General features: G+C 46.1%; 1 protein-coding gene across 10 annotated transcripts in view; it reads left to right on the forward strand.

Annotated features, from left to right (window-relative positions):
* Positions 1-12,682, forward strand: part of MPRIP (myosin phosphatase Rho interacting protein) — a 109,088-nt gene that overhangs the window by 17,226 nt on the left and 79,180 nt on the right. For all 10 annotated transcript variants that reach the window (XM_078381284.1, XM_078381283.1, XM_078381288.1 and 7 more), the window contains exons 2-3: positions 515-592; positions 1,427-1,492. In XM_078381284.1, the coding sequence (XP_078237410.1) occupies positions 515-592; positions 1,427-1,492 (144 nt within the window). The remainder of the gene's footprint in view (positions 1-514; positions 593-1,426; positions 1,493-12,682) is intronic.

A 12,682-nucleotide genomic window follows, 5' to 3' on the forward strand; every position in this document is an offset into this window, starting at 1 on the left:
CCAACTAGACTGGACAGGATTTCTGGGAGTTGTAGTTCCAAAGCCCAAGCCGATACACCTCTGGCTCTGAGAATCCCACCGCGGCTAGAGTAAGGGAGATTAAAATCCCTGCAACTCACTTTTGTAAGCTTTGGGGGGAAGGATTGCCTGCTTCGTCTGATGGTGTCCGAAGGGTCTTGGTCAGAGAGGGCTCTTTGGCATCGCCTGATACTTGACGTTGTTGATACTTGACATTGTTTGAACTGGGGAGGGCTGAGGAGTGAACCTGCTGGGACTTCACTATCTGCAAAGCCGAAGCTCCCCTGCTGTGCTCAGAACTTTTAAGATGAGCGCCATAGAGGCTTTTTCCCATCCTGAAAACATCAAGGGTCTTGCGCCAGTTTCCACAACCGGGAGCTGCTGTGACTTGTGTCACTGAATACCATTGTCTCAGGCTGTACCTTTCCATAAAAATAAATAAACAATGCTGATTATTTCTCCCTCCCTCCCTTTCTCTCTTTTGCTTCCTTTTCAGGCCAAGCCTATCTATGGGGGATGGCTTTTGTTGACTCCAGAGGGCACCGATTTTGACAACCCCGTGCATCGCTCTCGGGTAAGTAGGGCAGCGGCCCTCTTTGGCTCTTGAGCCACAAAGGATGGGGAGGTATGAGTGAAGAATTCCGGGTGAAAGGAGCAAATGCCAATCAAATCAAATCAAATCAAAAACAAATTCTCAGAATCCCAGAAACCACAGCTGAGCAACCCTGGGCATCTCCTTATGTTGACTTCCTGAAACCGGCCTAAATTATGCCGGTGGGGGATTCTGGGAAATGGAATCCTGACATTACCAGGTCTAGGTTCTGCAGAGGTCTCAAGAAAGAGGGTGACTCGTGGCGGTTACATGTCTGGGTATACCCAATGGATGGATTTTTTTTGATGCTCCTGGTGGTGGGTGAGAGAATGCCCTTTCTGCTCAGCTTTTAAATCTCCCCATTAGAAGACACAGATGGCTGGCAACAGGCAATGGCTTAGCAGAGGTGGTTTAGTGCCTGTTTGCCTTCCTTCAAGTCGTCTCAGCACCCGCTTCTTAAAAACTGGGCAAAGTCAAATCTCTGGGTCTGATCCCCAATCCTTTGGCTGCTGGTTAACATGGGGGGGTGCTTTTTGGCTAATGCTTCCCTCCAGAGATGAGGCTGCCTTGATGAGGAAGGCCAACAGATGCCCTCCAGCACCAAAGCTGTGCTTCACCTGGGGCCTTGTATGAAGAAACAGAGTCAGAGGGAGAGGAAGAGCAGAACGAGATGTTGGGGAGAGCGAAGCAGAACAAAGAGCAAGAGGGGAGAGACACACAGCCCTGGGTCATCTCTGTAAATTGAGTTGGGATCTTCTGCTCATTCGAATATTCACATTTTAAACTGGGCCATGCTTGCTTCTTTTTTTCATTTAGAAATGGCAGCGCCGGTTCTTCATCCTTTATGAACACGGCCTCCTTCGCTATGCTTTGGATGAGATGGTGAGTGGCAAGATCTCTTCCCCCCCCCGCCCCCCTCCCCCCCAGTCCTCCTGAGGCTCCATTTTGAGTGGTGTCTGTGGTTTATTTGGCACAACTTTACAGATTTACTTTTTAACAATTTTTTTCTCTTATACGCTATTTTGAAAAGGAAGTCTGTCATGGATTGTTGCAAAAGGTGGCTTATTGCTTATTTTACTGCTTGTTGCTTTCTCAATTACTTTAAGAAAAAGAACTTGGGATTAATTGCATGAAACATGAACAGTGCTGGGTAAATCCAGTAAAATATTTTTGAAAAATAATGTTGAAAGTGACTAGAAAGATCTCTTGTCGCCATACCAGTGAAGTAACTTCAGACCTGCTTCCTCTGTTTAGTTTTGAAATGCAAATTTGTTGCCCCAGCATTTCCTGAAAAGTAACTAGTTGCAGAAAATTAGATGGCTGGTAACTTATTACGTATTTCTAACTTCTGGTTGTTACTGTGACGGAGAGGGCAAGGTGGTTGGGTGAGAATCCTTGAAGGATGGCCTGGTGTGGAGAACCTGAGGGTTCTACTGCCTGGAGTATTCTGGAGGCTGTAATCCCCCGACCACCACCACCAAAAAAGCAAACATTTCCACTCTCTAGTTGATTGTTAAGTTGCTATTTTTCATGAACTCTGGGCGTGCTCAGAGGTGTACGTGGCTCATTCCTTTTTGTGTTCCCCAGAGAGTAGATACCACGTTTGAAGGATGGACTGAAACATGGACCATTCTACAACCAGATTTAATGTCACTTCCTTCTGCCACCAACAGTTCTACTCTGTGTACGAGCTGGGGGTGGCAGGATGAGTCCCTTCTGTCTATATTTACAGGTGACTGTAAGGAGACCCCTTGCTTGAGAGGGCACCTTTGTCCTTTAAGAGCAGCTGGGCAGGTTTCTCCTTCTCATCATCATCCTCACCACCCCTGCAGCCCTCTGTTTTCAGATAGGGTGCACAGTCAGAGGCAGTATGTCTGTTTTTCTTTAGGAATACTAAAAATTAAAATCTCTTGTGTGGTTTTGGGGTGAAGCCTCAAGTGGCCAGGTTCTGGACAGGATTTCACTCTCTTTTGCAGTACAGATATGAGCCTTGCATTTAATATAAACTGCCATATTTATTTGTCTGCATCTCCAGATTATGCTAGCTTCCAAGCCTTAACTTCTGCCTTCCCTTGTGATTAACTACGCATCCATAAGTCATCCTATATGACGCATAACTCTCTGACATGGTGCTGTTACGGCTTCTGTCTTGAGATCTCACCTGGTCCACTCTGCAATACCCTCAAGCCTCTGACCACCTCAGCCTTGGCTTGCTTGCCCTTAAGTAACTGCCGAAGGAGCTTCCATCGTCCCGCTTCTTGTCCAGTTCCAGCTGGAGCTCCATCACGAGGTGTACCTTGAATCAGCCATTCTCAGCCGTTTTCTGGCCACAATAAACACAATATGAAAGAAATATAGGGCAAATCAGGATTGTATCTATTGCATAACGAACCTTATAAGGTGATGTGGGAAGAATTGTTTCTAGTCTGTAACCTGCTTCAAATGGGCCAGGGGCCCCCCAAGGGGCCATATGGTCCCCCACTGAGAAGGGCTGCCTTAAATCATACGTTTTCTCACAGAATTAAGAGGGTAAAATGATTCCCTAGTTTTTACCTGTCAACCTCAGTTTTCCTTTCTCTTTTTCTACCTGACAGTTGGTTATTTTGGTTCTGATTGCAGTGGCCATCCTTGGCTGTTTTGCTGAGGCCTGCGTTGGAAACAGGGTCTAGTCTGTACGAACTGGTTTGCTCAGCTTCAGAAGGAGGGAGCGATCAAGTCTGTCACTGATTCTTTCTGGGTCAGGACAGGAGGTTAAGGGCTTTCTGTGCTTTATTCACTGCAGTGGGTGCCTGTGTCCTTCTTGGGCAGCCTGAGGAACACAGGAAACAGGATCATTTCCTAGCCCTACCTAGGAGACCCTCTAGGGATTGAACTTGGGGCCGTGCCTGCAAATCACGTTCAGCAGCAAGGCTTCTGTCTAGAGAGGGTCCATCTCCAGTTCTGTAGCTTGGGCGTGTTGCTGCTTTGGACTACGACATCCACAACTCTCCAGCCAGCCTGTGGGATTCTGAGGATCTGTTATCCAAAAGGGGAACTTTTCCAGAGCTCTGACTATAAACCCTGAAGGGCTCCAGGAAATGATCTATCAAAAACAAAAGGAAAAAAAGAGAGAAAAGCACTGTGGCTCCTGAAAGACTATTATATTTTAATGTAAGCTTTTGTGGATCTTCTTAGCACACTCCCCATCAGACCTATGAGGTGGGAAACATGGATTAAATGACATGATACTGACCAGAGGAAAGAGCTGTTGCAGAGGGAAGATTTTGTTCTTCTCTCAGCTGTGTTGCTGCTCTGCAAATGATTTACCTTATTAAATTGTGGAAAGGCAAGGTACTAACTCGCACAGGACCTAGTAACTTATTTACAAAGCTGCAGCCATAGCAAAAGAAAATCTCTTTGCTTCTTGGGAATGTCTTCCCTCCGACTTCTTTGCTGCTCTAAGAGTCCTCCCCCCACCGCCCCATACAACACACCCCTCTGGGAGAGAAGAAGGAGCTGCTTTTCTGGCTCCTTGTGAAAATGAACCCATGAATTTGCAAAACCGGCAAGGCTTTGTGTTACGGATGGAACTCCATCCAAATCCTCTTAATCATCAAGCGCTGGAGGCCGTAAATTTCTCTGTTCCGTTTCCTGGCAACCTGGCCCGCTTTCACTGGGATAATATTTCCTGAAGTGACAATAAGGAAGACAGCTCATAAGGGTTGAGGAGGAGGAGGAGGAGGAGAAGGAGGAAGGGTAAGAGGAATTGCATGGAAGGCCTAAGAGAGAGGGAGATGGCAGGAAATTGGTAGGTTGGCGAGGAAAGGAGGTCTGTTGCTAACCAGTTGCAGGGCTGGAATGCGGACGGCCGAGAAGCGGGAGGCCCCACATTGCTGGAACTGGCTCTTGAGTTCCAGAGTTAAGATGCTTTCCTTACAGAAGGCATCATCTTCAATTTGATGTACCGCTGTGCTGAAAGAGAATCCATGCGATTTCTTGTTTTGAAGACCAATATATATATATTTTTTCCCTGTGGGCTTTAAAAACTGCTTTTTTTTCTTGCTAGCACTTTTTATGTTTCTCGTTTAGTTAGGGGCTGTCAGATTTTAGACCTCTTTGTAGGTATCTGGTCTAGTTCTCTGGAAGGTCTTTATTTGCCAATACTTTCTAGAGGTCTGTGGGGGGGAATGGTTTTGTTTGTTTTTTGAGTGGAAGGAGCATCCTCTCCTGCACATGCCCACCTGCTGCTGGACGTCATACCGGTTAGATGCAGGTTAACCTACGAGTGTCAGTTAGACATTAAAGGTCCCGCTAAAGGAGTGACCATCTGGCCGTGCTTGATATCCTGCACCGATGAGTTACGAGAGTTTAGTTCGACAGTATTCCACATTCCACACCTTTACTTCATGGAGATGTGAGAGATAGGATGGAAATAAGCACAAAATGTTCATAACAAGGAATATATGATAAAAAGGAACTCTTTCCGATTTAAAAACAACAACAACTGTTTGTCAGTTTGCCCAAGTTTTCCTCCGGGAAAGAAAGCAAATGCTTGTCTTAATGGCCACCCTGCTCTTGTGAGCAGTCTCCCTCCTGTCTCATGAATGGAAAAGGTGCACCTCTGAATCCGTGGGGTCGCGTTGACATCTGCTTGGAAATAAATTTGATTTATGAACTAAGCTGGATGGAACTACTCTCACTCATCATGGCAGCTCTGTCTTTGCAGGGCTGGGAAAACAGCCCTTCCATGTCATCTGAAAGGAGGAACTGGATGAGAGGCGCTCTGTCCCCAGCTGCTTTCCCCCCACGGCCAGGAATTCAGGCAGGGAAGAGGCCCTGCAAGTAAGGAATAAAGGCCGGGCAAATTCACGCCTGGCTTTGGTTTCCACTCATTTCTGGGCTGGCTTGCCAACATGCAGACCGGCATGGTCAGTGAAGCTGAGATGGATAATGAGAGCTTTAGCCAGAGTTTTCTGAACTGTGAAATGGGAGAACTTGAGGACCAGAAGGGGGGAGTTCAGGCATTAACTGTTGTGGTGGCTTCTAGAACGGGAGCGTGGGGGCCTCATGCTTCTGTTCTTCTCTACTGCCAAGGGCCGTTAACAAGATCAACATGTCAAGTCATAGCTTGAGATGGGGTGGACGCAAATGCGAAGTGGTGGAGGGATCCGTATCTTCACCTAGGATGATCTTCCTTTGTAAATCTGCCTCTGAATCACTGCAAATTTTGTATTCCAGTGCATTTAGTGAATGGCCAGGATTTGGGGGCCGGGAGGGCATCTTTCTTGTTGCTCTTGATAAGCAACCAGGAGCTGGTTTGGCTGCTCTGCTGCACGTCATCACATCACCCAGTGTTCTGCCACTAGATGCACACCTGCTTCCTTTCGATCCGGCAATATATTGTTATAAAAACAGTGTGCAAGCAGAATGGACAAGAGGCATGTCCCAGAACCCACATCAGTTCTAGCAAACTGCTTCTGCTTAAAACATCTGAAGCCGTCACCTTCTGCCCCTCCTGTCCAGCAAACGGCAAACTCAGGGTGCATTTCTCTTTCATGCATATTGGACCATTTCCCCTCTTCTGCTTCTCATCCAGGCAGATAGGTGAGATGCACATCCCGGTGACTTAGAGTACCATGAGCTGAGATTTTACTGTTGAGGTGGAATTGTGTCTGGTGGCTCTCCTGTCTTGGGTGCAGAAGCCAAGCGTCTTGGTTTTCTTTCTGTCTCTCTGTCTTCAGGATGTTGGGGAAAGGATTTAGAGAAAGAGAGAAGGATGAGTGGATCCTTCTCTTAATTGATACAGGGCTGTGGCTCTCAAGCACTGGTACAGGTATCTCTGCGAGGATGCAGGGTTGTTGTTTTTATAGCGACTACCAAGAATTCAGTCTCTCTGCATCCCCATGCTGTCCTCCAAGTCCCATCAACCCTTCCTGCAACAGACTGTCCACCTGGGACTTGGGGGCGTGCTTCTAGTACACGTGGGCACTCAAGGTATCTCCAAATCCTCCAGGCTCATCAACTTGCCATAAATGGTAGATGTAAAAACCAAATGCCTCTAACTGTAGCAGCATCCTTCTTTTTTGCCTCCTGGTTCTTTGACGAAATGGTGGATGGGATGTTGAGATGGGGACTTGGGCTAAGGCCACTCCCTGGGCCGCTGGGTGTCCTTATTTTGACCTGAAGGGAGTTGTGTTTACAGAAGTAACAATCCTAGATTTGACCCGCTTGCCACACACTCTTGCTCCGTAGAACAGAGAGATCTTTTCATCTCCCACCCGCGGTTTAAAGTTGCTCTTGCCTGCCCCAAAAGATGACATTCCTCTTAAGGTCTCTGCCGATAGTTCTAGAAGGAGATGGATGAGCAGGCAGCTGTGATTTGCGTCAGGATGTGCTGGGATGGAGGTGGGGAGGGGGAAGAGAGATTTATCGCAGAGGTCAGATCATGCCTGAGATTGCTCCACAGATCCTTCTGGGTAGTTGCTGAATGTTCCAGAAGAAGCATCCGTGGGAGGATAGAAGATGCAAAAGCTGAAAAGCATTTAAGAGGCTGAAATAGAATTTAAAATCCCCATCTGCAGTCTGACACCTCTGGAAACCACTGTTTGGGTAAAAAATTTTTTTCAACAACCGCTCTCAGAACTGTTCAGTTAGCATGATCAGGGAACATGGTAGCTGGAGGATTCTGGGAAACACAGGGTTGGTTTGTTTTTTAAACCCTTTTCCAAACTTCATTGAGAACTGGACTCTGTGTCCACCTATCACTCACCTGTGGTGGGAAAACAGTCTTGCTTTAAAAAGCTTTTACTCCAGTTCCTAATTTCTTAAACGTACCTGCATTGAAAGCAACCAAGATCATTACAATAAAAGAGAAGTGCAAAACGCTGGTATAATTACCAGACTTTGAAACAAAGCAGAATTTGTGAGTTGCAACAGTTGTGATTATCACAGCGACTCTTACCCATTTTTAGTGGTTCTGCCCTACTCGCAGAATTCAGCTTTGGTTTTGGCCTGGGTGGAGAAAAAGAATAAAAAATGTAGAGAAATGGATCTTGGAGGGGTGTGTGCTTCCAACGTCTATCAATCTAGACTTGCATTTCAAAAATCATCTCCTGGGAGGGCGAGAGAGCGATGTTTGAGGCTTCAGAAATATTTTTCCCTTAAGAAACGAAATGAGTTCCTAGGTCCACTTTTCAACATGTAAAATGAAGACAAAGTCAGTTTTTATAAGTCAATATAAAACACTAGGAACAAGTAGAAATGGCCAATAAAGGTTCTTGAAACCATTCCGGTAGAGGCGTTCTCAGGACTTATTGGAAATGCCTACAAAAATTATAAAGGTTTTTACCTCATTCTGAAAAGGGTCCAGAATGGGGAGTGACTGCACTCTGTTATGGGAGACCTCCATCTTGTTCTCTCTCATTTTCATCCCTTCTCACTGTGGATCCCATGGGCTCCAAAGGAGAGTCTCTGAAGAGCATTTTAGCATATGAACCAGGATTTCTGGAAGGGCGCAATAGCGGATATTCTTGAAAAAAGAAAGAAAACCCCAAATATAGATGTTTGGTAGAGGTCAGAAAAGCACAGGACTGTGTTCTTGCTAGCTGTTCTGATTTCAAAGTAGATATGCTGTGAAAGTTAGCAACAGGCCCGGTAACAGCATTGGAACATTTTGGGACATGTATTCTATCAACACACGTTTCTCTGTTTTCTCTCAATACACACGCATTGTTGTTATTTTCAAACATAACAGGGTGGTGGTTTCTAAAATCACACTCTGATACTTTAAAAACATGTAGATAGCAAACGCCACTTGGAAAAAGTTACTCCCATTTCTCTTTCAAGTTGTGTTCTTTTTACTCAGGTGCATTCTTAATTTACTTGCTTTGCTTTGCTTTGTAATCAGTCAGCATAAATGTTGTTTTATGAGAGAGATGGTGATATCAGAGCGGCCACATTTGCTCCCTCTGTGCCCCTCCGACTTTTGCCCCATTAATGTGGTCCTCACAGCCAAGCCAAGCCTCCTGGTTACGTTGCACAGAAAGGGCTGGGGGGAAAATGCCCGAAGGGGTCTTTGAGGTAGGTGCTGTGCAGATATTTTAGGGGCTCCATGACTGTTCTCCTGTCTTGATGGACAGCACAGCTGCAAAGTCTGGCTGGCAGTGGTGGCACACTTAAAGGCAGCAACAGTGAGGCACAATTTATCTTATTTGAATACATTTGGTTAGATGGGTGGCATATAAATCAGATTGATTTGATTTATATACTGCCCGTCTGACCAATGGCCACTCTGGGCGATTTGCAACATAAAACATAACAATAAGCAAAACATCTAACACTGCCCACTAATCAAAACATCAATACTGATATAGAAACAAAGACAACATAAGGAAACATAATACAATGCAACAACAAGGCTGTCCTGCCCACGTTCACATCTCTTGTTCGGAAGGTCTCGTAAAGTGGTGGGAGAGAAAAAGTTGGAAGGTTTCCGCCATCTTTTAAAATCAGATTGTTAGCCTTATGGAGAGCTTTATGGTCTCCAGGGCACCTAAAATAGCTGCAGGTGGCAAACATCCATGTCTAAGGGTGGTTCAGGTTTCTTGTTTTACCTTCCGCGGTGTCTCTTCCCAGCCATTTCCTCCTGGGACCTTTTGCCTTTCCTGCCTTATGGCAGGATCCCTGGATTCCCTTCAAAGAGCAGAGAGGTCTGGACAGGATCAGATTTGAACACACACCCCACACCCACACCCCCCGTAGCTGCTTGCATCACCTGCTGTGTATATTGGTTATTCTGTTTGAGAATCCAGTTGTCCATTCCCCAACACACACACACACACACACACTGTTGTCTTTGAGCTACCAGTTAATTAAAACACAGCAGTTTATACATGCTTTTGCGTGAGTGTTTGGTTTGTCTTTTGCCTGTTGGTATTGGTTTCATTGTATTTGAGCAGAAGCTTTGCACTTTGCGATGACAGACATCTGCAGTTAGGGTGTTTTGATGTAGAGTTCTGGCCGCCCTTCTCTCTTCAGGGGAGTGAACAGGACATGGTTGAAATGCGTTGTCCCGGTCGTTTAGATTTTGCAGTTGAGCAGGGTCCAGCAGATCTCTGAGTACAAGAGAGAAAAAGTGGGGATTTCTGTTGTAAGTTTCTGTTTTTATAATTGTTCAAGAACATACTACTGAAAGTCAAGATGTAAATCCTTATTTTGGGAGCTGGTACACTCCTTTGGATCGTGAGGTGTGTGGTTTGAATCTTGCCTCTGCATTGTGGTATGATTTGTAGCAAAGGCAACCATTAGGTAATGCTTTGAACAATAGATACAGGTTTATTGATAATGGACAGACATTAATACAGATGCTGCAGAATTGTTTAGATTGATTTAAGCAAACACCTTTTAATCACTGCATGGGTGTTATTATTTTCAAACATGATGGGGAGGTGGTGCTTTTTTTAAAAAACACACTTGGCAACTTTAAAAAACCCGCACATAGTAAAAGTTATTTGGAAATGTTACTCCCATTGCTCTTTCAAAAGTGGGTGCTTTTTACCCATATGCATTCTGAGTGGTTAATTGCCTCATTTTCCAATCAGTAAACTTCAGTCTTGTTTTCAGTGAACTTCCCAATACACAGTACACAACTTAACACCTACCTGCCTGTCTTATCCTTTGCTGATCAATAACTTTAGTCTGTAACTGTTCTTGAGCTTTCATTCCTTGACTGCCTGGCAGGAGGTACATGTTCCTAACCCTGGCGTGTGTAATGCTGGGCCAGTGTTGCATTATGTGTTAGAACAGAGTCAGCGTCTGTTCTTCCCCTGACCCCACCCTCCATCCTCTCCCTCCGGAAATGGGACCCCCACCTTGGAGGCAGAGAAAAATCTGCTTGTTGTCCTTATGAAGGAAAGTTTCCTGTCCAGCTTCAGGAGATACTTATTTGCAGAGGAAGTAACTGCTTTTGAGCCCCTGACCTTGCCATGAAACCAGTGAGCAAATTAAGTTGGTAATTGAGGCCAAATGAGATGGGGAGGGGATCACTAGCAACCCCTAGATGCGGGTAGTTTTATTAGCTAACAGAGGAAGTTGGAAGGACGCTCTCATCCTGGTTGGTGGTTTTGGGGTCTCTAGCTTGTAGCTCCAGACTCTGTGTGCGTGTGTGAGCCTATGAGAGGAAGGGTGGCATCAACATAACTTCTTACTTATCCCAAATGGACAAAGCAGAAGATGGAAATGGCAGACTGGCTAGTCTGTACTGTACCTTTTTACAGTTCCCTCCATCTACTGATGAGAAAGCAAAACTCAGATAGCCTTGATGTGCCTAGCGGTTTGTTGGTATTTGGACTCAAGTTTCCTGTAACTGGCATCATGACTGTTGGTCCATTTTGAGTCCATTAGAGGGTGGCAAGGCTGAGTCCACTGTATAAAACCTCCCCTTTCCTCCATTATTTGCTTGCAGACTTGAACCAGTTTTCAAAGAGGGTACTCTGATTGAAATGGATTGTAGTCCCACAGAAGTTCACACTAAACCGAATCAGCTCGCCTTAACAGTGCGACAAGTCGTCTTTTTTTTTACTAAACACACTTGCAGATTGAATGTCCTTCAGGCGTTTCAGGAGGAGTCTCCAGAACCTGTGTTGGGAGAGGGAGGGTTGCAAAATCTGGGCATGCAAGAAGAGGTGAAGGCAGAGATGCCCGTGGGAGAGAAAGGAAGCTGGCTAGTGCCTGGACCCCAGACCGCCCAGGTTCTCCACCACAAAGCCATCTGGCTCAAATCATTTGAGCCCCCTGAGTATTAACTGGATGTTTATTTATTTACCTAATTAATTGTCCCAGGACTAGGAGCTCACAGCAAGGCTTAAACGGGTACAAATAAAAACAGGCAAAAAAGCTGGAGTCTTAAAACACAAACTAATTTTTTTGAAAGTGCAGCATCAGTCTGCTCAAAAACCGTCCCTCGGCAGTCAGTTGCTGCAAACTCTCCGTGAATAAGACGTTTGCGTCTTGTCAGAAGAACAACGAACAACAAGCGACCCAGCCCAGACTCTCTTGTCCAGGAGATCCACCACCCGTCGGTTGGGTTCTGGTATTATACCAGCTTGGCAAGAGGGAGAGGCTTCAAAAAGCGGCAAGATCCACTCTGTCTGGTTTCCATGTAGGGCTTTACACAAGGGGGTTCTGAAATGCTGCCTCTCCTTGCCCTTTCTAAAGCTGTGCACAGAGATCTGAGCAACTTGGCTGAGACGCCCTTAAGGAACTGACCTCCTGGGGCCATCGTCCCATTACAGAGGTCACATCTGCTCCTGGACAGGCAGGGAAGGGGGGGGGCAGCTAATGAAAATGTTGGCCTCTGCCTGGAATGCGCAGAGAGTGGCGCCCACCCAGCTCTTGCTTAATAGCCACCGAATCTTCCCATCGTGCCAGTTCCTGGCTTCTGCTCCAGCTGTGCATTTTTATTGCAGGCTCTGGGGGGGGGGGAGGGAACTGACTGCTCGCAGGCCGCAGCTACCAGAAGAAAGGCCGGCTGGCAGCAGCAGAGAAGCAGGCTTTCCTGGGAAAAGCAAAAAGCGGATTTCGACTAAATCAGACCCCTCCAGCCCAGAGTCATCAATTCGGACTGGCAGCTGCTGCTCATCAGAGCTTTAGGCAGGAGTCTTTCCTAGCCATGCCAGGAGATTTCTTACAGTCCCAGGTGGCCCACAAGATTGTATCATATATATATATTTTAAAACAATTTAGGCATGGTAGAAAAAGAAATAATTGAAACATCCCATTGGTTGCTGCTCTTCGCACCTTTTCCAGCTTGCACGGATGCATCGTGCACTTCAAACAGTCTTCGAAATGCCTGCTCGTTTGCACGGTTTATATCCCACAGTTGTAACCCAGGACGTTTGATGGCTGAGTGGGGACTAGACCTGGATTTGCTAAGTTCTGGTCCAGATTATTTACACACCCTTAATACCCACGTAGGCATGTAACCACGGAAGCCGCCTTCTGCTGAGCCGTACTCATGGCATAGACCTGGTCCTGTGTTCCCAACTCTCACTGGCAGTTCATGGCTCTTGACTGGAAGGATGCTCCCCTTGCCCT

This window comes from Pogona vitticeps, chromosome 13 (assembly GCF_051106095.1).
Source record: "Pogona vitticeps strain Pit_001003342236 chromosome 13, PviZW2.1, whole genome shotgun sequence".
NCBI classification, from domain to species: domain Eukaryota; kingdom Metazoa; phylum Chordata; class Lepidosauria; order Squamata; family Agamidae; genus Pogona; species Pogona vitticeps.